This window comes from Lepisosteus platostomus, chromosome 10 (genome assembly GCF_059453375.1).
Source record: "Lepisosteus platostomus isolate fLepPlt1 chromosome 10, fLepPlt1.hap1, whole genome shotgun sequence".
Classification (NCBI taxonomy): Eukaryota; Metazoa; Chordata; class Actinopteri; order Semionotiformes; family Lepisosteidae; genus Lepisosteus; species Lepisosteus platostomus.
In genome coordinates this window covers 16,715,163-16,739,424 of record NC_142620.1, presented here as the reverse complement: position 1 = coordinate 16,739,424, position 24,262 = coordinate 16,715,163, and the positions used below count along the sequence as shown (strand labels likewise).

The following is a 24,262-nucleotide window of genomic DNA, read 5'->3' as shown; positions in this document are numbered from 1 at the left end:
TTCTGGAGGCAAAGATATATTGTACTACACATCTGGAGCAGACCACCTATGCTAGGCCCATCTGACACTCTTTTAAAGTTATTGTTTGGTTTTGACTTGCTATGATTTATTTGTTGCACTCCTTTTATCCAAACTTGAATCGGCTTCTTGTGAAGAAAATATTAAAAGATTACTGGGGTAAAATTTGTTGGCACTAAAAAAGCCACTGTCTCTGAGGCTTACAATATGTAACATTGATAAAAAAAAGGAAAAATAACCTCAACAGTGAAAATACAAAGATTGAGCTGAGTTCATTTCCTGTTACAAACTATTTTTTTATTTCAAAAAAGGTGAGAGAAACAGATCAGATATAAACCATTTTTTTCTTGTCAGTATCAAAACATGATAGAACAGACTTCTGGAATGTGAACATTTTACCAATATATGTAACGAATGTCACACTGATTTTTTTTTTTCGGGGATGTTGACATAAATCTAGAAAAAAGAGAATTACTTGACATGCACCAGACTCTGGACAACATGCAATAAACAATACATAATTGCCTATTTAGTTTAGCGGAAAACGGGGGTTTGTTCACAATGACACAAACCCATTGGCTACACTGACTCATAGGCTGTAAAATTCACTCATGGTTTAATGGTGTTTTAATGTCGGAACACCACATAACTGACTCACTTAAGACCGACACAATATTGAAAAATAGAAATACAGTGATTTTGTCCTTGAGCAGTTTTGGTCTTGGCATACCTCAGTCTCGTCCTGATCTGCACCAGCCTAATGCCTCTGTCAGCATTAATACGCAGTGACAGGGCGGCGATTGCATGACAAGATACATGACCAGTCTGTGCGTGAGAACCATGCCCTATTCCAGCTTGGTTTGTTTTCTTTCGTGACCATGTTTCTCCCCTCTGCCGCTCTGTCACCTTCTCACCTTCCAGCAGGCTCCTTTAACCCCGGTTGTACAATTAGTAAGTCACAGCACATTGTTTTTTTTTTTTTAGAAAGTTACATTCTGGAAATGGTTCACACATTCATGGCTGACTTCACCGCAAAGGGACAAAATGCCAAGTGAAGCTTTGCGTGGCTGTAATTTCTTTCATTCTTATTTCATAAGCCAGACAATACAGCGCTCTTCCCGTCTGGTTACAGGGAAATGTGTCACTCCAAATCTGGGTTTGCTGCTTTTTAGGAACAGATAACACTTTGGTACACTTGTGTTTCAGGTCAGCTGGAGTTTAGAGACTAATGCAGTGTTTACCAGGGTGAGGAACTATGCGAAATGCATGAAGAGAATGCTTGATGTCAGTGATTCACCATACAGTACACAATTAGCATACGTGAGGCAGATTAACCATGCATTTTTCACCACAAAGCCTCAATTAATAACATCTGAACATTTTCCAAACCTTTAATGTGTTATCATGTAACAATTAGAAAAATGAATAAGCTGATTTACCTGAAAACTACTAATTAGTAAAACCAACAAAAACAGCAGAACAAGGCAAATTGAAAGATTAAGTCCGTGCCTACATCTGCTCATAAATAGTCTGCTCTGTAACCTACTTATCAGTGATAATGTATCTCTAGTACTTGTAAAATATTTTTAAGAATTAAAGATGGGATTAATGGAAAAGAATAGAGGTTGAAATCTTGCCAAAACGTTTTAGTTGGACTCTCATGTTTTAATATTGTGATATGAATATTGTGATACAATTTGTGTAGAGCTTTTCTTAATGTTTTTTTCTTACTGGAAGACCCCTAAGGCATTTTCTAAACAATGTGCCGCATCATGGCAGAGTGCCTAAATTTGACATATTAAAAAAAACAAAGGGAATGTCAGAGGTCAGCTAAAAAAAAGCTCTATGTTTCAATGTCATCAATTCCTGGCAGGTTAAAGCGACTATTAGAGGTGTAAATCGGCAGGGGATTTAAAACAGTAAAAAGAGGCCCTGACTACTGTGTAAATCCTTTCATAAATTTTCGGATATTCACTGTTTAATTAATGCCAAAAAAGTGTGAGTGTTAATCTATCATATTTAAGTATTTTGAACAAAAACAAATTACAATACCTTTAACACTATTGCCTGGACCTCAGTTAATGCTGACAAAAAGGTAATGCATATACTGTAGATGGTGAAATAACTCTAAAGCAAGAGCAGTGATTTGCTGTAATGATAGGCAAACATGGATCAGTACTACATCAAGCACAGTATTTCAGCTTAGGCACTGTACCTAAAGCAGGACTAAACACAAATCCTTTTTGTTGAAATGCAGCCCCAGTCATTATGAAAAACCACAAATGCATTCTGGTACTGACCACACACTGCTATAAATATAAAATGAAGCCATCTTATGATACACATTATTGGTAACACATTAAATTCAATGATTTAAGACAGCATTTTTTTTCATTCAACAACATGACAACACCAGGATATTGCTATAAACAAGAACCTGATGTAATTTTCTCCTTTCCTGGGTTAGTTATGCACTGAGCAATGTGTATCACTGCGACTTAATTCCTACAGGCTGTACAACAGATGTTACAGCCCACAACTAAGGGATGTCTCAGAGTTTTGTGTGTGCGGTGGCAAATCGGGGTACAATAATTAAGAGTAAAATAAGATTGTTCCGAGTGCCCTACGAATGCTGACAGCATTTCAGCAAAACAATCAAATCTAAGTGAAGGAGCTCCAAGGGGAGATGTGTCTGTAGTTGTTTATGTGGCGAGGCTGCTTTGCATGGTTTTTATAGCCTATTGATCATCATCTTAATACAGATAAACATAAAGGTTTTTTTTCTTCCACATGCATAAATACCAGCACACACCCTTTAAAAGAACAACATCCCACATAAAACCCCTACAACAAAATCGTTAGAAAGTTCTGTTGGATTTCACTTAATTCATACATTGCGAGAAAACAAATACAGGACTTTTTGTATAAACCGTTTGAAGTTTACATTCCCTAAGCCTCTCCAACAGCATGAAATTGAAAATTATACAGTTGAATTTCATTGTCATTCATTGAAAAGTTATATCCAAACAGACAAAGCACAGAATTTTAGAGTTGTTGTAACTTTTAAAAACATACTCCATAACAAAATGACCCTGCAGTTTGTCTGAGGAGAAATTTAAAATATTGTATGTTGCATGCTAGACACTTGACAATCGGCCAACATACATCTTAAGAACACAATGTTCTTTCAAGACAAAACTGTAAAATCAGAAACTATCTTTACAATCGCTTAAAAATAATGAAAACAACAAACCTGAAATTAGTGGTTTAAAAATAAATTTAATAGGGTATATCATATATATACAAAGGAAGGTGATATAACAAAAACATAAAAGGGAAACAAAAAAAAGAATTTCCTTCCATACCTACAGAGGAAAAATAAAGAAAACCTCAAGGTCTTCGAGATTTTTCAGTTATCATTGCTTTTCTCTCAAGTCCAAAACAGTAACTACATAGTAATTCATTACCTTTTCAGAGCACAATATTCAACATGAATTCTTCAGCAAAGTCTATTATACACCTTTGTTGTCTTAGCCCGAACATCTCAATATTCAACTTCTTTAGCAAAACAGGCATGAACTACCATTTCTTCAATAAAAGGGCTTTCACACATCTATGTGTTCACTCATGTGTTCTACAAAGAGTAAAATTGACAAGGGTAAAAAATCATCTTCGACAGATCATGTTGGACAAGCAATGCAAACTGTTAAATAGCGTCCTTAATGCAAAAAAAAAGACCAATGTTAATTTCTGACAACTGCTTCTAAGTTCTACAGTTGCAAGCAGCTCAGTCTTTTGCATCACCCACTCCATCTGGATTAATAGCAAACATGGCCTCAGCCTCTGGGAGACAAGGAGAATCATAAATCTTGCATATCCGGGTCTCACCACGGCCTTTTCTTAAGTACAGTCTGTGTAAGAGACATAAACAACACCAATACATGAACCTCGCAAGTGCAAAATATTTCATGACAACTCCTTGCTAAGCACATATAAAAGAAGGTCCTTAACGTTTTCGCAAACATTGCTAACCCCCGATACTGGCAAGGTTAAAGGATCCAGTTTGTTGTGAAACTGCTATCTTGTCACTGAACATGCTTCAGGCATCTGTTTCAGTAGAATTAAACTGGACTTCATAATTACCATGAATATTAAACATTAAAGCACAAATGAATAATTTAAATATAATAAAGGGCATTCATTCTTACAACTGCAGAAAACCTCTGTAATGCAAGATCCACCGATTTCATTTCATCCCTAATTTTAATAAAGGTTGGAAAAACGGAAGGAAATAAGCGACACATTCAAACTTTCAACAACAACGTAATGATATTAAAGAGTTTTATAATAACCAATAACAATAAGTAATAACCAATGATAATGTAGTTCAGGCGACAGAACACACCTAGTAGTTGATGCATGGGCGAGGATGTTGCCTCCAATAGGCTTTTTTGGATCTGCAGAAAACATAGCAGCACCATCCACCTGAGCCACCACCTGGTTAGAGATCACCACCGCTACGCCGAACTACAGGGAAAAATCACAGTATCAGAAAGACGCACTGGGTGTCCCTTCTTCGTCATTCGTTGCCATTTGCTATTGCCCTCCGTGAAAGAGAAAAATACAAACAAAAAATTATTGTAGGTTAATAACTAAAACATGTAATGCCCTAATGGAACAGCATTCATAATTGTTATTGCACGTAAGTCAGATTGTTTGGAAAATTAATGAGCACATGTGGATCAACAGTGATTTCACATGCTCAAACTTGATTTGATTGGTGACAGATGTACATTTTTAATGCTTGATTTGAGGATTTGTATATTTTATTATAGTCAGGCTTCACCAGCCTTCAGTTTTCAAAAGATTCTTTTTTGCTGTGTGGAAATAATTTTGTTACACAGCCTTCTATGGGCAATGGTCTACCAACAGTCTTCTGAATAGTGTGCAATCTGTACTAATCTGTGCCCCCACCACATTTCATGATAGATTTTGTTGGCTGAAGGGCCTTTTTATATTTTTTTACAAGTTTCATTATACAATTTATCATGAGCATTCACAAAACATGAAAATGACTGATAACTAAACACAACACACAAGTAAGCAACAGCACTAATGATGATTTAGACAGTAATGAGACAGATAATTTAGACTACTCCTTTAAGCACAGAAGGAGACTAAGTGCACACCAAGATGCTAGTTGCAATAAAAGATGTCAAACTATAAAGAGACTCCTGACTGACATACAAGCAAACACTTTGTACATTAACCTTGCACTTGTGTACAGTCAAAGACCATATTAGTAAAAACAAGAAATCTACAGGCAGTGGACAAAAAGAAATACCACGGTAAATTCACAAGGTCACCATGTGAAGCAGGGTAAGAGTCTGCAAGTGACCGGAATTCGGCGGAATGGAAAGTTGCAGAACCACCACAGCCCCTCACTGTTGGACCAAAGAACTCAAGGCTTTAGGAGTCTTTAGGTTGGAGCCACATGTGCACTTCTCTGTATGTTAAAAATATGCTGAAGGATGATTCATCTGCCAATATCCCATTTCTCTAATACTTAGCAGTCTATTGCTGGTGCTCTTTGTAACAGTAATCTCGTAAACATGCAGTGCCAGGTGTGATAAGCAGTTTGTGGACTGCAACCCAACTGTAGTATCATGCTCGAATACCATATGCCCATGCTAACCATAATTACAAGCATTTATGCTTGTTTCAACATTCTTGTACTTCTCCCCAAGCATGCTAAGGTGTTATTTACTTAGAAGCACGAGACACACCTGTATGGAAGCTCTTGCTCTCAATATACAGTACTTGGTGTCCCTCGTGTACCCAGATGTTTCTGTTTTTTGTCCACTACCTGGAGGTGTCAAAGTGAAATGTTTGCATGCATCACACCACAGAAAACATTTCCTCCCAAACAGTGTTCACACTGTACAAAGAATGCCCATTACTTGCTCATATAAGAGTGAATGAGTCATGCAAAGGTTCTGTAATTTGATGCCTGTCTGCCTAATCAAGATTCAGGAAGCACATCTGAAATTTGAAAACTGTGCATAGAACTCCTATAGATAGTATAGAAAGACACACCAAATATTTTATTTTAAAATTGTTACAAGATATCCAAGATGCTGCAATGGATTAAAACAGAAAAAAAAGTATTCTTGCCTTTCTTCTTATTACATTTAATTTGCTAACATAACTGACATATGCCTGTCTAGTGTCTTAAATGAGGGGTTAAAAGCAGTCCATTCGGTCTACATTGTAGACATTAAATACCATCTTTTAAGAGCAACAGCTCTGACCTTGGTGTCCTGACTACATACTGTTCTGGCATGAATGTCATGTTCCTGTAATGGATGTACAGTTTTCCCCTTACCAATTCATGTTTCATACTGCCTTTGGTGACTAGCTGTTTGGTTTGATACAGAAGAATAACTACCATGTTACATCCTGGGTATTTATAATGTGTTTTGTGATCCTTAGCTGTATATAACAAATTGCTACATAAAAGAAAGCTGCATTTTGTCAAAATTTAAGGACATTTTTTAAGTGTGTGGTTGTGCAATTTCTCTTTAGAATATACTTGAAATGTGCCAATAAGGAACACTGGGCATTACGGTACACCATCAGACACCAACTTCCCATAAATTACAAAATGGGAAAGGCAAAATACTTTTTCAAAACCACACAAATCTGTGCCGAAATATAAACTTTTCTGGTGGTCTGTTTTAATTAAAATTCAAACCTCATGATGCAATCCCTTTGGTAAAGATTGGCAGAAGGCCTTCTTTGGTGGAATAAAACCAAAAGAGTAGTTTTGCTTATTTGAAGATCAAAAAATCTACCTCACGCTTCAGACTCATTGTGTCTGAGTGCCCCTAAAGGGACAGCAAGGCCACTTGATGTTCATATGAAAAGATCTTTTGTGTGGTCAAAAAACTGCCACACTTGAACAAGTTCTGCTAAACTGAAAACAGATTTTGGTAAACTATCATCTACTTACACCACATCCTATGCTTGAAGCAACTTACTGCTTGTCTTCGGAACTACTTTCCCTGCCACAGATGGATTGCAAACCAATTAAAATCTGACAGTTACACTAATTCTTCATTTTGTATTCAAAGGTTCACTCTTTAGAGTTCTATACAATTGCAAAAAATATTACCCCTTGCAGTTAAATCATTTCACTAAACTCTATGATTGTGAAAATGGGGTACTTGATACATTCAGTAGACATACCATTTTCAAACAGGTATAATGTAATAAGAAATTTGTTAAACTTTAGTGACTTGCTGGGGATGGTAGGTGCCCCTTATGTCTGAGGCCCAGATCAAATCAAAACTTGGGCACCACTAAACTCAAATTTTAAAACAAGCACTTGATGATGGATGATTACAAAAAGCCTATTTCTTTCATCTGCATGGTTTGTATTTTTAACTAGATGGTAGATTGAAATTCTGATTTGGTTCTGGCCAAATTACAAGCACCAAAAGACTCAATTAAAAGATCCTAATAGGTTTTGTGTACAAGCAGACAAGTGCATCTTTACATAGCTGTGCTCTAAAAACACGTGTTACTATCTCTGAGCAGCAAAAAGGTACTCTACCTCATCTGCAAGCCTCAGCAGCATACGCAGAAACCTGCCCAGGTGACACTGTCGTGCAGAAAGCTCTCCTCTCCCTGAATAATCTGTTCTGTAGAGGGCTGTAGCACTGTCCACTATAAGCAAAGCATACCTGGAAAAAAAAAAAGTTAGACAAAGGTAAATTCACACCAATTAGACATGACTTCTAACTGAGACCTATTTCCCATTTCTAGAATTCACGGGTTAAATGGCATTTTAAGACCATATTCCTTAACGGGGTCAAACAGAAAGCCAGTTTCGATAGGAGAAGCAGTGATGTTCACTAGAACTGCAGAGAAGAACAAATGTACCAATTTTAAGGCCACAGTAAGCGCTGGACAATTCTGTTTTACATTACAAATCCCATTATGGCAGAAACAGCTGATTGCAACTTTTACTTGCAATCAGTATATGTCTCATTCCCTTATGGCCAAACTGTTTTCATTATGTGTATTGCTGACAATGCAGTCTAGCTCTCCGTTTAATCTAATGAAATGTGACAAACCCTCATGCTCATTACATAGAAGCAATGAACAGTTTATCCTCTAAGGACTTGAATTCCTTGTTTAGATACTGTACATCTCTGTGAAAGTTGCACGAGACGGAGTTTAAGTCTTCAACGCCAGAATCTCCTAATTAATTTGAACATTTAAGGCTTTTTAACAGAAACTGATAGTCTTGAAGAATCTTAATTAATGGTAATTTGGCAGAACCCCCAAAGTGAGGACTTTGGAACTTTGTAGTGACAGCCTGTTTTTGCTCAGTGCAAAAAAGTGCTTTAACAATTTAAAGCACTTTGGACTGCTTAAACAATAGTTTTTCTCGCTGAACAGGAATACTAACAACATGGAAATAACAGCATGAAGCTTATTCCTTCTGCATTACCATTGTGAGTGACAAAAGAGGTTTCTCCCGAGGACAAACCAAGTTAAATTTAGAGGACAAACCAAATTAAACATGTTCAACTGTGGCAAACAGTTGTATTCACATATTTCTTTTTTATAGGCCGTGATGTGGAATTTGCTAAATTTGCTCAAGTTCATTCATGAGCCGAAAGGCTCCTTGTGACAGCTCCACGTGGCACACTCCATCCATAAATCAGGCATCACTGTTCTCTCAATCACAAAGAATGCATGTTATTTTCTTGGTTTCAGTTCTCGCTTCCCTTGCATACGTTATTGTTGTAAATGCAAGAGACAGCTGTTGAACAGGTAGAGTGCTTCCGGACACTCCAAGTACGACATCACAAACAATACCTTGACAAGCCAGTTTTCACCATGTGGCAGTGCACAGCAAAGTAGTTAGAAATGCGGTATTTGTGCTAGCATAGGAAACCAAGAACTCAATAGGAGAGGTAAAGCAACGTAACACACTAAGTCATTTCACATTTACCAAAAAATTAACCATAAATATTTATAAAAAGTAACAATCCACCCCGTTCATAAAATTTAAGACTAATATACTTCAAAAACAATGGCTATTTGTTGCTAAGCATCAGTGTCAATGGTAAGCATAAACAAGCTGAAAAACTGTAGATTTTGCATCCTCATTCAGTTTATTTGCATTTGTTTAAATAGGACAAAAGCTACCAATGATCTTGGAAGAAAACTATTTTTTGAGAAATGCCCCTCTATTCATATACCACAGATTGCCGATATTTCTTGATTTTAATTTACATACAAAAGAAATATTACCTAGATTCTGACATCATTGCTGAGGCTTGGTACAACAGCTGGGTTTGGTGGTCTGTGTTAAATGCTCTGGCGTAGGCTACGTTATCAAGAACATCACTGCCAACCAATCCATACCTAGTGAGAAAAAAAAACACATTAAAATGTTTTTAGAGAGAGACACAAATGAATTGTACATTACACCAAAGTAAAAAAAAATCATATTAGTTATTTATCAAAGGAACATTTGATATCTTAATGATATCAAACATCTTACAAAGACATCTGCTGTTAGGTACACTTTTTTAAGTTGTGATCTCAGCTCATGGTCATTTGGAAGAGAAAGAAATTAATTAAATATGTCTCAATTACATTTTGTTAGGCTTTTTGTTATGTGTGGTGTGCATCAGCGAAAAATCTAAACTGCTTTATTTAATAATAATAATTGCTTACACTTATATAGTGCTTTTCTGGACACTCCACTCAAAGCACTTTACAGGTAATGGGGACTCCCATCCACCACCTCCAATGTGCAGCCCCACCTGGATGATGCGACGGCAGCTATAGTGCGCCAGAACACTCACCACACATCAGCTATTAGTGGGGAGGAGAGCAGAGTAATGAAGCTAATTCATAGATGGGGATTATTAGGAGGCCATGATTTATAAGGGCCAATGGGAAATTTGGCCAGGACACCCCTACTCTTTTCCAAAACGCCCTGGGATTTTTAATGACCACAGAGAGTCAGGACCTCGGTTTTACATCTCAGCCTCTGTCACTATACTGGGGCATTAGGACCCACATGGACCGCAGGGTGAGCGCCCCCTGCTGGCCCCACTAACAGCTCTTCCAGCAGTAACCTTAGTTTTTCCCAGGAGGTCTCCCATCCAAGTACTGACCAGGCTCACACTTAGCTTAGCTTCAGTGGGTTGCCAGTTGTGAGTTGCAGAGTGATATGGCTGCTGGTCAAATGGTCCTGTTTCTTCTACCTTAAAGTCAGTGATTTTAAATGTACCATCTTCAACAATGGATTTCAGAGTTATGAAATCATTTAGATTGGAGATATTTAAGTTAGAGATGTTACCTTTACTTGTTTGTAACAGTAACATCTTGATGACATTTATCAGCGTCTAAAATATCAGTGTCTAATTAAATACCGACAACATTTTCACAAATACCCACCATTTCATCTCCAGTGGAAATCCATTTTGCACTGCATTTTACTTTTAGAATACAAATGACAACTGAAACAAGATGAATTTCCAAAGAAAAATACTAAACTCTCAAACTGTATCAAAGCACTATCTTGGGGGAGACAATAAAACAAGTAGAAAATGTAAAGGGTATGTTCGAGATCTTTGGCAGAACACCAAGACAAAGCTTGGGAAAACCCAGGCCTTCCCAGCTCCTAAACCACTGATTATCAACTGTAAAGTGCGATCCCTAACTAGCAGTTATCAGCTCTGTGCAAATCAAACTGAAAAAACATGAAAGAAACAGTCATGTCAAACATTTTAATCTGAATAATTACTAAGGTGTTCAGCTGCATTTTTACATAACTTAGAAAAGAGATTAAGGTTTTAATACTTATCCAAGTTCTGTACCATGAAGTCTTCCACCTATTTTCCACAGTTAAAAGTCTAGACATGGTGTAAAAAGTAATACGATGGTGTAATTGCACTCAGGATGACAGTGATGATTTTTGAAAAGTATTGAGTATCTTGTCATTTTTGCCTTGCACATATGGAATGGCAGGCATTACAGAGATCACAGGCAAATTGTACACCAAAATAAAATTGAACAAATAAAATGAAAAAATATCCTACTGTTGGAATAAAAAAAAAGATTGTAATACTGAAGGTCAGCCATGCAAGCTTTTGCTAGCTCCTGCGTGCAATGTAATCAGATCTTTAAAAGTTCCAGTTGCAGTGCCCCTGACCCTCTCCCCCAGGCCTCAGTGGCAAGAAAGGCCAGGCTTTTAATGAGCAGCTGGATGGTGTGCTGCTACAGTCTGACAGGGACTGAGTGACCTGGGGCTGGCTACAAGGGAGAACAGGAGGCCAGCAGGCCACACGATCACAGAGAGAGAGTGAGACCTCATTACGAGGCTCAGGGGATCCCCCATACAGTTCACAACGGCATGCCGTGAGAAGGGGCGAGTGTGCTGTAACACAGAGAAGGAAGCGTGAAATCCTATTTAATAGTCACAGAAAGATTTCTTTTGCAGGCCTTTTCACCATTTTTTCCTCTTTTATATCTGTGTAAACAGACTTAATAAAGCTGTGTAACAAATGGTTAAAAGAAAAGGCTTAGAAATCTCTTACCTGCAGTAATTACATACTTATTCTGAACGTTGACTAATATGCACAGACTTGGAATACCTAGTGTTTAGAGGCAGCAAATAAAGCAGCTTTTATAATTCAGCTGCCTTTAATACATGGAGCAGACAAATTGTTAGTTAGGGACTTCCCTGAGGTTTGCAAGTTTAAGTTCTGCGTGACTAAAAAAAATGCAAGGTTCTTAATATGTTTATTGTTATAGTAACTTTAAATGAACCACTTATTTTACACACTCATTTAAGCACCTTTGTAAATCCCAAAACAAACACAATACCCTTTAATTTGCCTGAATAAGTGTAATTTAAAGGTCGTAGAAGTGACATATGATAAAGCAGTACATTCACAGGTGCCTCAATTTTAAAGCACTAAACATATGGCTATTGTTCATCTGTCCTACAGTCACGCAAGAAATGCCCCATATTCAGACCTCTGCTGAAGTTTTATAGCAGGCAGTGCGAGTGCTAGACACTACAAAGGCACCAGATTGACATCAACTTAATTCATAAAGTTACTGCCAAATAAATCATTCTGACAATAGTAAAAAAAAAAATCAAATATAATATTCCGCAAGACAAAACACCACTCTATTTATTATAAAGCTTTTTATCACAACTCTTTGTAGCATGAAAGACTAAATTTGTCAGTGCGCTGAACTTATTTGTAAGTTAACAGTAATATTTTATGCGTTGGGCCAGATTCTGTTCAATACATAAGGTATATAAAGCCTAAAACAAGTACAAAGGAGTAGAACAAGATGAACTGATACTGAAATTTGGTCATTTAGATGTTTAACTTGAGACCAATGTTATTTATCTTGTTCAGCACTTATTGTGAACTTGTATTTCTGATCCTTTTCATGTAACTGTTATTTCTGTTCATTATATTTTCAGCACTGTTTCACACCATTTTATTAACTAGGAAAGAATTAAACCAATTCATATCAACACTCAATCACAAAATATCATTCATTACACCAGTAATATTCTCCTCTGTAACAGACATCATACAAACTGACATAAAATAAGACTTTGTTTCCTCTACTATCAAAAGAAATTCACAGTAGTTATGTATTTTTAAACCAAAACCTCCTTCCTTTATCAGTATTTGATTTAAAAAGAAATGGAATTTATGGAAATGGAGTTTTATTTTATTGAACCGGATTTGAAGGCTAATGGCCAGATTCTTCATGCATTTGTGTGTCAAAACCACAGCACATAAAACAATAAAAGTGCACAATTTAGTCTAATTTGTATTTACATATTCAGTGCATTCAGCCTAAGAAGCCAGAAGTATAATGCTAGTAACATACACTGCTGTTACAATCTGATTTTATAGCTCAAGAACAAAAGCTTAAACAGAAGACAAAAGCCTGGGAGTATGAACATTAGTTTGAATATGTAGATGCAGCACTTCTGAACGCACATAAAAGTACAACAGATGGCATGAGACAAGAAACTCTGCTTTACAAGCTTAAAAATAATCAAATTTAAAAAAATATATGGTTCAACTGTATAGTAAAATAAACTCTAGGTCCTATGATTAACAACTAAGGACCTCCATATTTAAGTTGATCTGGCAGGCTGTCATTGCCAGAATCCTAAAAGTGGTATATTATTTATGGTTTGCTTATGATAATAGAAGCAGTCAATTTTAGATGTAAGAACCTAAATCACTTGGTATATAATTTAAGACTGAAATCTACTGTATATAAAGCAGCATAGTCCAGGAACAATTGATCTTGACCAGAATGAAATGAATGTCACATTTAGGGTTACAATATCCGAAGACACCAAAATCATTGTTTTTGATTTTTGTAACGATAACATTTGCCGTTGTTTTTTTTTTAACTTTTTTGCTGAACAAAAAAAAAAGAATCCCACAAGTATGTTAAGACCAGAGCTGTCAGTAGCACAACTTTTTCTTGGAAGGCTAAGTTTCAAAACATTGGAAAAAAAAAACATCTTGGAAAGTTTATGTGAAATGTGCTGAGGTATTACTTCCTTATTCTTCAAAGAGTTTCAAAAAGAAAACTCAATAAATAATTACTGAAAATTTGGCTGAACCACTACAGACAAATAGACTGTCTAAAAGTGAAAGAGGTTCAATTTATTTGGATGCATATGACCTCCAGAAGGGACTCAGAAGTAAGGAAGCGAGTTCCAGTGATTGCTGTGGCCGAGCTCGTTTAACAAAGCCCCACATTAGAAGGGATTTAAATCCGTGCAACAAGAACAACAGGAATCAAACAGGCCTCAAGGAAAACCCACCCAGCCTTCCCACAGCATATGTACAGATGCCAGTTCAGATAAAAGGCCTTGCTCTGCTTTACTCAGGCATACTCAATATCACACTCTCAACTGCTACTTCCCTTCGATTTAACGAATAGTGAAGGGAAAGAGTTTCATTTTCATTAATGAAGTGCCTGGAAAAACCCTGAATAGAACACCAATGGTATATTACTTTCATTTGTACATTTGGAAAATGTACAAACCACTTTATAGTCCGTGGACCAAATAGTTTGGGAACAGTCAACACTAACATCTTTCCTTTTTCTACCCCCAGACTTAAAGGTTGCATTTCTACCTTTCATCAAGACTGCATTTAAAAAAAAAAGTTAATATTTTGAACAAGTTAAAGCAAAAGGAAGACTTACCTCCCCAATGGTTTTCTGAAGTAGCTTTCTGACCCAACAACCTGAAGTCATTCTTGAGCTATTTAATCAATCTTGAGCTTCCAAAACATTTACATATTTTTGCTTCTGGTGTTGTGAAACAGTAAATTAAAATTGGCATATATCATGATGCACAGCATTTTTTCTAGTAGAATACTGTAATGGTATTCCTTGCAGAACACACACAAAAAGTGCTTGTAAAATTGCACGTCCCAAATTAAGTGCTAAAGCACATGTTTTAACAAGTGTGTGCTTAAAGTAACTGCTCCAGTGGGAACACATGTATACTACTGTTTTGATGTACAAAAAATACATATAAACATATTGACACTTGCAAGAAACAGAAAATTTAGGAGAAGACCTTTATTATTTATTTCGAGCAATGGTGGAGACCAAACACAGGTCGAATAGAATCAGATGAAAAAAATAAAACTCCAGGACCATTTGGCCAGCTTTCCACTGTCATAGTTCTTTCATTCCCTGATGTGTTTTTTGTATTTGCTGAAGTCTAGATAGGTCCCAGTCAAATGTACTTTACAAATTGGCAACCATGAATAGCATGTTGTCATAGAAACATAACCCATGTAAAGCATTCATATAGGAGGCCATTTAGAAAAATCACACCTGTCTGCAACAGCCAACAGTCTCTCGGGTCGGAAGGTCCCCTCTGTGTCAATGTACATGGCTTTTCCCTCTCCACCACCTTGGTCAATTGGCAACTAGGAGACAAGAACAACAACAATCCTTTCACTTAATGGTTTATCATTTGAAATGCACAATATCTTTTACAGGAGTGATTCTCAGTCCAGGTCTTGAAGGACAACCGTCAGCTTATCCAAATGATTTCTTAAAGGGAAACTGCAGTCCTAATTTCTCAGACCGATGGTTAAATATTGTTTTTACAATGTCCAAATTAGGCACAGAATTGTGAACTTTGTGAAAGTAATGGATAGTCATAATGTTGTCAAGAGTTTGCGAGACCTGCGATGTGAAGCGGCCCTTCCTGCTCACTAATCACTGGAATGACTAATGTAATGTGATGTACGAGCGTCTAAATACAGGTTGTGCAGACAGTTCACTACCGAAATGTTCTAACAGAATCCACATGCAAAGTTAACAAATAAATTGTATTTGTTGGCAAAACTGTCTTAAAGCCGAGATAAATATTTATTTTGGGATTAAAAGAGATGTATTCGCAACACTACGTGTTTACAATGTAATAGAGCTGCTTCACCTCACTAGACGTTTGTATACCTGGATATTTTGTCTATTTTGGAATGTAAATATCAGGTTTTACACGTCACTGTGTACATTTTATGTTCACTGTGATTTGAAATGCACCCATCTATGCTGATTATTTCTAACCAAAAATATAAAAATAGCATTACATCCGAGAATACTGCAAAAATGGCTTGTCAAATGACAAACCACATCAGAACACTGACTCCAGACAGGATGGCCAGTTCTTAAATTCACATGCATATATTATCTGTCAAAGCTTCACCCTACAATAAAAACTGAAGTATACAGATATAACTGAAAAAGAAGATTGTACACAAAGTTTAAATGACTAATAAATTCTTTCAGCATGTTAAACATTTATATATATTAATAAATACCTGACAAGTCACTGCTAGAGTGTGGCAAAGCTGGGTCTTTCCTGTTCGGAACTCTCCAAACATTTCTGTAATTGAACCAGTTTCTATCCCACCTGAAAAAAAATGGAAATACTATACATTAACTATGACCACGACACAAAAGGTGTCACTAAGCACTTCCCTGCTTAATAAATGTAAAAAATCAAATTATTTCAGATAAGCCAAACATACATAAGATTATTTACTTTATTCAAAAAATTTGGGAATATATATAGCTCATTTGGCTCGTCAGAAGCTAATTCATCCAAGAATCTAATAAAAGATTTTTTAATTTTTTTTATGAAGCCAAAATATCAACTTCAAAAACACTGCTGGGTGTTTTCTTTCATACTCCGGTGACCTTTTGGAACAAGGACTGCTTCCTAATCTCAAAAAGTTTGTAATTTGATCCCCTTTATTTACCCTTGTATCCCCTGGTTTGTGTTTCACTTTTGATTCTGACAAAGTTGATAGGACTGCCATTGTCTATGCTTTTGGAGATTTTGAATAGTAGAATCAGATCCACTTGTAGTTTTCTCTGTTAGACTAAAAAGAGTCAATATTTTCAGTCTAAGTAGGACATTCCTTCAAAGCACAGGAATGTATCCAGTTGTTTTTGTTTGGTTTAAGTTCAAAGCAGCTATATATTTTCTGAAGTGAAAGTGAAGAGACTAAAATTACACACAATATTCTAAACAGTCTTTCTAGGACATTGCACTTTTTTAACATAACCAAAATTTAAATTATATGCTTTCATGTATATCTTACCATTCTGTTCGATTTAAAAAAAAAAAAAACATATTGGTAGGCAGCCAAAAGGGCATACCTATAAATTTGTCCATTTTTTACATTTTCCAGACCAATTGTATAATTTTGCACACAGATTAAAGAATCAGTGTGGGATTCTTTCTTTTTGGACAGCTGCTGACAAAGTCTCCTGAGAATTTAGAAGGGAAATCTTGATCTTTACAAGCCTGTGAACACGCAAGGTAGGATCCAGACAGCATAACTGTCCTACCTCCGTCCTTCGGATGAGACGTAAAACCGAGGTCCTGACTCTCTGTGGTCATTAAAAATCCCAGGGTGTTTCTCGAAAAGAGTAGGGGTGTAACCCCGGCGTCCTGGCCAGATTTCCCATTGGCCCTTACCAATCATGGCCTCCTAATAATCCCCATCTATGAATTGGCTTCATTACTCTGCTCTCCTCCCCACTAACAGCTGATGTTTGGTGAGTGTTCTGGCGCACTATGGCTGCCGTCGCATCATCCAGGTAGATGCTGCACATTGGTGGTGGAGGTGAAGGGGAGACCCCATTACCTGTAAAGCGCTTTGAATGGAGTGTCCAGAAAAGCGCTATATAAATTTAAGCAATTATTATTATTATAACAATGTATTGTCCTCACCGATATGAAATACTATGTGAACTGTAAAGTTTTTTGCAAGTGTAAATATCTGCAAAGGATCTGCAATCTCACAATAAAACCACATTATTAAACACAGCCACCTTTTTATGAAAGTTATACTGGTGCCAATATACAAAGAGAGCCATGCTTTGCTGTGGTTTAATCATGTGCTAGTAAAAATAACTCAAACTCATACCGCCTGCCTTGAAAATGTGACTTGTTTAAAATTAGTCAATGATTTCTCATTTAAAAAAAAGAAAATTATTGTAACTTTATCAATCAAGGGCTTCCTGTACCTGATTACACTCCTAAAATGACCAATCAAAAAAATCAATGGCATTGTCAGTATATATAGCAAATTAAAATTATATGCCAAGTGAATGTGGATCTAGGAAATTATATATTGATGCAGCCTATTCATATAAACAAAGTTGTTTATGTTTCATGAATATTTAATACATATGAATGGAACTGTACTATAAACTCATTCAACTATAAGCTCCAGGAACTGTAAAATTGTAATAGAACACATACTGTATATACATGCAGTAGCATTAATACTAACTTTAACCTGGACTCATTGTTTATCACTTGATGCATATTAATTACCATTCTGTACTACCTTGAGGTATAGTAATTACAATAAATTACAAGTAAAATAAATAGAATAAATGAAGTTTAACAGCTATACAGTACAATCATCTCGACGGACCAATAAAAATAATCCATATTGTATTTACATTCTTTTTATTTTAATCTACTCAAATGTTTTCTTTAAACTGGTGTTAACTAATCAAAGTAAGTACCATGAACTTCATTTAGACTTTTTTAGCCACTTACAGCAGGCAGCTTATAAAAAGTTAAAAATGAGGCAGAGAAATGTTTTTCACCTCTGTGCCAAAAGAATTTGCAGGTCCAACACAAACTGTTGGCACTTCCACTAACTGTAAAATCATGCTGGAAAACCGTTAACTAAATGTTGCCTGTCGACTTCTAGAATGTCTAGGACATAGACTCAACAGTAAATGAACACTCTGATAATCATTTTATAATGTTAAGGAGGGTAGGGTAATATTACTTATACAAAATGCTATTTTTGGCAAAGGTTCAAAGGTTATTATTTCTTAAATGGGCACAGATTGTTTTATTTCAGACAAAATGTCTGGCTATCTGAGATGTTTGTTGTGGAAAATGAGCTTCTCAATTTGAACCCACCATGACTAATATGTAGCATAATGTGTGCAGCAGCTTTTAAGGAAACAGTAGGCTATAATATTGTTCGGATTCATAGTCATATGAATGCACCTAAAGTGCTTGTCTGAATTGTAAGCGGGCCTAACTAATGGTAAAATATTTTTAGATAGGAGTTTTAGGCTGAAAATAATAAGAGAAAGACCTCTTAGTCCATCTTTCTATCTATTTTAAAATAGAGGAGTTACAGCCTATCACAACAAGCAAAAGGTGCAAAGTGGGATACACCATGGACAAGATGCCAGTCCATCGCAGGATGCACGCACACACGCGCACACGCACAGCCAATTCTCCCAGAAGCAAATTGATCCACCAGTACATCTTTGGACCTTGGGAGGAAACCAGCACACCATGAGGAAACCCACACCAACAGGGGGAGAATTTACAAATATATTTCAATATAATGTATATCACATACATATACAAATATATATCCACACAGATAGCACCTCAGGAATTGAACCCAGGGCTCCAGCACTGTGAGGCAGCAATGCTAACCACTGCACAACCTTGCTGCCCGACCTTCTAGTCTCGATCAGCAATTTCTAGCCTAGATCTTCTCATCTCACCCATTCCCTTTTGGTCTCCCAATAGACAAAACGGTACTGTGTATTTATAATTCATCTAAAAGTGTAGAAGCAGACTAGCCCAGCCTATACCAAAAGACGGCTGAAAGGTGTTTCTCACGTGTAACTTGACAGGATAAACACAGCAACTAAGCTAAAAGTTTTGGGAGACAAGAGGACCAAAAAGACACTGGTCTCCTTTTTTTTTTACATTCCTTTGCTTCAACTCCCTCCAATTTGAAACATCAATTTTACAAGTAAACAGTTTCCGACCAAATGTAAGACCACATTCTTTAGCCTAGGCCTCAAATCCCAAATTTAAACCTAGAAAGTCTAAAAACCTCACCACAATGACTGCAAATGCTGTTAAGAACTTACAATCCCCACAAAAAAAAAAAACACTCTATGAGCTACCCCTAATTGGTAGAACCCCTGTTACAGTCTTCTGAAGAAGTCAGGACATTATGACAAACTCCCCCCCCCTCAGCCCACCACATCAGAAAGAGCGGATACTGTAGTTTTTAAGGAAAAACAAGATGCAACAGATGCAGTGGAAAATGGTCCACTGTCAGAGGAGGGGCAGCACAACTACCCACAAAGACAATTAAAGAACAAAGAAATCTTTTTTAAGTGCCACTGTGCAAAGAAAGAAAGACCCCAAGAAAGGGAACAATCTCCAAAATCATACAGAGCACCACCATCCTGTAATCCTGCTTATTATATGGTTCTGGCAGTTTTAAAGAGGATGCGCTGCAAGTGGTGTCATCATCTTTAATTCACTCCTTCTCCTGGATCACCTCTATATCAAGTGTGCAGCTGAGCTTGGAGTAAAAGTAAAGTTTGGAGGTCCATCCAAATTTAAAGTCTTGCAGCTGCCTTTTCTGCATTACTGATGCAATATAAAACTATAACTGTCACCATGCTTGAAAATAAAGTATAATTCCATGACACAAGATTACAATGAAACAGCATTTAGGCAAAAGGTATCAAGCATATAATTCAGGTGTTTAATTTCAGGTCTCCCTTCTTCAGCTCATCATCAATGTAAATTTCATGTCTTCTAGACTTCACCTGCAGCTGATCCTTACCAGCTATGTCAATTACAAAGCACAGTGTGAAGGCTGGTTTGGAGGTTAGTAGTGCCTTTACTGTTTAAAATTGGTTGCCCTTACAGAGTGATTACTTCACAAAAATGCCATTTGTATAAAAATGAAGTGGTTTCCTTGAAGTGCAAGTGGTACAGTATGTACCATAGGATCAGGGGGTTATAATCACTGATTTTAAGAAACAAAGACCCTTTGAGGTCCATAATAGAGGACATAATTTAGGAGTGGATATTCACAAAAATATTTGAATGGCATAAGCTCTCACCTTGTAGCAGCTTGTCAAGCTCTTTGGATCCTGTGGTGATCTGGATGATCTCAGCTCTACGCTGATGGAATTCTGTGGCTGTAGTAAACCCCATTGGTACCTGTTTTGCAGCCTCGGCCTGTAGTAAACAAATTGTGGTAATAGACCATTTGAAAAGATCACAAAATTCTTGCCATGCAAACACCACAGGTCAAAGATGAATTTCAACTGAAAAACAAGTTGTACCCTTTGCTTAGATCTCACTGATGTAATTTACTTTTACAAAAGAACTTACTACATTTTTGGATGTTTTATCTGAAGCAGTTCAAAGGAGCTTCTTCTCTTCAGTTCCCTTTAGTATGGGTCCCATTTATGAAGGAAATCAAAACTTCCTTCAAAAGCTACAATTCTTGGCAGAGAATTATAGTCTTTATCTTCAATCTCAAGAAGGGACTATGATGATTTTGGTTAATAAATTCAGGACTTCTATAGCAGTAAAAGCCACAGGTCAACCAAAGCACATAACATAAGACTAGACAAAATGAGATCAGGAGGAAGAGTATATAAACATGGCCTACCAGAAGTTTCTCAGCTTTAGCTTCACTGATTCCTTTGATGTTCAGCAGTTCCTTCTTCGGTGCATAAGCCACTGCCTCTACCGTGTGGAAGCCAGCCTCCTCCAGCTTCTTGATGTCACTTGCACTGATCCCACATTGCTGTGGAAAGACAATATAAAATAATGACTGCCGACAAAGCGAAGGGCAAGATAATGCACTGCACACACTACCGCAGATCTCTAGATAGAGGACACCCCTTTGCAATTCATTTAGGAAAAACTAAAATTCCAAAGAACTTTGGGACACACTGAGTTGTATAGAAGGTGTAAGAGATATTCTGTTAATTGTAGAGTTTCACTATAAATTGAGGTAGTGCAGAATGCTAATAGAGTACTCATTTCCAGTAACTATGATCTTGAGATTAGGATGAGGATTAGTGTATGAGTGAGTAATATGCATATTAGCCCTAACCTATCTATAGATGCTTTATTATCATTCTATATAACTTCAATTTATAGTTGATGGCTAATATATTATATAGATATTGGTATAAATATCTAAATGGAACAGGTAAAGGTTTATTTCATGCTGAAAGAAAAAGAGAATGTTTCAAATGTGGAGCCTTCTGATGCAGCTACTTACTTGAACTTGTAACAAATATATACGTTCACTATATGTAAACATATCTGCTAAACACTTTAAGTGTTACAAACCTTTGCAATGATGAATGAGAACAAGATATTTGTAAAAAGACTGGTGACAACAAAACATATTTTTTTCCTGTGGTAAGAGAAAATAAGCAACTTACAAACCAGAAAATTCCACAGGGTCTGTATCTGATGTTATGTTCCATTTATCATCACTACTATAGACACACAAGTGCTACAAGATACACATCACACAGCAGTGACCTCTCTGTCTAAAACCATACCTCCAGTCTGCTCAGTGGTTGAGGCCCAAAGTTCTCCTCCACTTCAACCTCCTCTCTGGTGTCACATCTCATGGCCATTCTGGAAAACCTTTGCGTCTGTATACAGTATGTCAAAACAGACTAAATGTAAGCATTCAAGACTAGGAGGGCAGCAATTACCCATCCATTTTTTTACCATTTCTTCCAATGCAGGGTCAAGGGAGAGCCGGAGCTTATCCCTGAAAGCAGCAGGCAATAAGCAGGGTACACCTTGGACAGGACGCCCGTCCATCGCCAGGCGGACACAGACACGCACACATCCACACCAAGGACCGACTTTCCTAGAAGCCAGAGCACCCAGAGGAAACTCACACAAACACAGCAAGAACATACAAATTCCACACAGATAGCACCCCAGATCTGGGCTGAATTAAATGGGCTCAAAAATGAACTTAGTTTTATTCAGGGAGGGTTTGATGTTAAAGGCAAATTTCCCTTAGCAGAAGCTAACTTGTGATCATTTTATAGTAGGCCTAAGTTAAAAAACAAAACAAAGCGTTTGTAAAATCACCATCCATGCATAATTCTACTATTAGACTTCCAATCAAACCTCACAAAATAAGGATATTCTGTACATATTGCCAAGTAAAATTACCGCTAAAATATAAGGCTGCTAATATAAAATAAGGTATATTTTGATCAATGTGGTCAAATGTGGTACACGTATAAACAGGCGTACAATTTCTGTTCCAACAAACTGCATAAAACATGCACAAGGTTGCTTAAATGCGCTTAATTCATAACTCGTGACAGTTGTCTTTTTGCCAAACACTGAAGAAATGCAGAAGCTGAAGGAGTTCACACTATCGAGTCTGCAGTGTAGAGTGAGCGGTGGCACTTAGCATTTCAGTACAGACCTCGGCTTTGTAGGATTAGATCACAGGTCAGAGGCCCTGTTCTGAAGGGAATACTATAAGGCGTATCACAAAAAAACTAAAGTCACGTAAGCCGATATATACACTTATTGCATATTATGAAGCCATAGATTGAAACTAGAATTTCAAATGTTCGCTTACACTATCTAAATATGGTCAATCTAACCAAAGTGGCCTATATGCTAACAGGTAAGAAAATTACTAATAACGGTCCAGTTTAGCTTCCAAGCCCTCTGTTTGCAGTAAATCTTCTGAAAAGAACATTAAGGAACAACACAATGTTATGTAACCTGGACATGTGTTGAGGAATAGTACAGTACCTTTGTCTCCTTTAGACAACTGAAAAGAATGTTAAATCTTCAACGCGCTTCTAATGTAATTCCTCGGGAATAATACCGTGACTTGAATGTCACTTTGAAATCATTAAACAGAAACTTTTTTTTGTTTCTCTGATCTGCAATGTTATTGACAAACTCACCTCCCGCTTTCTTCCTGTTCGTGGAATTCAGAAACTCCCGCGCACCACCAAGCGTCCGTGCGTGATGACGTTTTCGCCTTTCTTAAAGGAGCAGGTCCCCAAATATGAATGCTCCGTAATTTCAATTTGAAGTTTACTAATATTGTTTTGAAGCGTTCCATATTGGTTCGTGTAATTGAAAACTATGAGTGGATATTTTATTCTGCCTTCCAAAAATGATGGCGACACCAGGTGTGCAGTATTCCAGATGCGGTATAACGATGAATCTATTTCTTTAACTGTTTTTGTGTCATAAATTGCTGTACAGTAGGTTCAAGCCTTCAGCATGCTTTTTATTTTATTACCTAAATGGGTCTGAATACAACCACTATCTGCTTCATCCCAGTATAGATTTTGCCCGAAACCAAACAGTTTTAAGTTTTTGTTGACGAATATCGCAGCGGTCTGTTAAAAATCACATTGTGCCATTTTGGGGTGGGGGTGCGCCTTTTGAGCTGCATTGCTTTAGGAGGTTGAAAGATCATACATCAGCAGGAGCAGACTGCGAATCGGTTACTTGTCTATAGATTCTGCTTCTCTGGAGAGTCGGGCAAATTTGGTTAATTATTCCCAGGCACGCAATGCAATTCCCCTGGTAGCACTATACTGTGTTGGAAGCCTCTTTTCACTCCTGGAACAATCGTTCAAGCTTTGACTTAAAAAAAATGTTTTTAATGTGGCCGACTTCATTGTAACGTGACAGCAAGAAAAATATTGTATAAATTAATATCTAATGTAGCCATTCCACAATCTTTTGAAAACTTGGGAATCTAGGATTTTTATTAAATTTTCTACAAATTATGGT

At 36.9% G+C, this 24,262-nt stretch overlaps 1 protein-coding gene across 2 annotated transcripts; it reads right to left on the bottom strand.

Annotated features, from left to right (window-relative positions):
• Positions 1-3,277: 3,277 nt before the first annotated feature.
• Positions 3,278-23,562, bottom strand: rad51 (RAD51 recombinase). Of its 2 annotated transcripts, none has more exons than XM_088648457.1 (10): positions 23,419-23,562; positions 22,027-22,122; positions 21,117-21,254; positions 20,560-20,677; positions 15,951-16,042; positions 14,956-15,050; positions 9,346-9,459; positions 7,634-7,763; positions 4,424-4,545; positions 3,278-3,929 (listed from the first exon to the last, which is right to left on the bottom strand). In XM_088648457.1, the coding sequence occupies exons 2-10, from the start codon at positions 22,102-22,104 to the stop codon at positions 3,806-3,808; spliced, it is 1,011 nt and encodes a 336-aa protein (XP_088504583.1). In that variant the 5' UTR covers positions 22,105-22,122; positions 23,419-23,562; the 3' UTR covers positions 3,278-3,805. The 2 variants fall into 2 exon arrangements, with proteins under 2 accessions (XP_088504583.1, XP_088504584.1); XM_088648458.1 differs by lacking the exon at positions 23,419-23,562 and adding an exon at positions 23,261-23,408.
• Between the last annotated feature and the right edge of the window lie 700 nt (positions 23,563-24,262).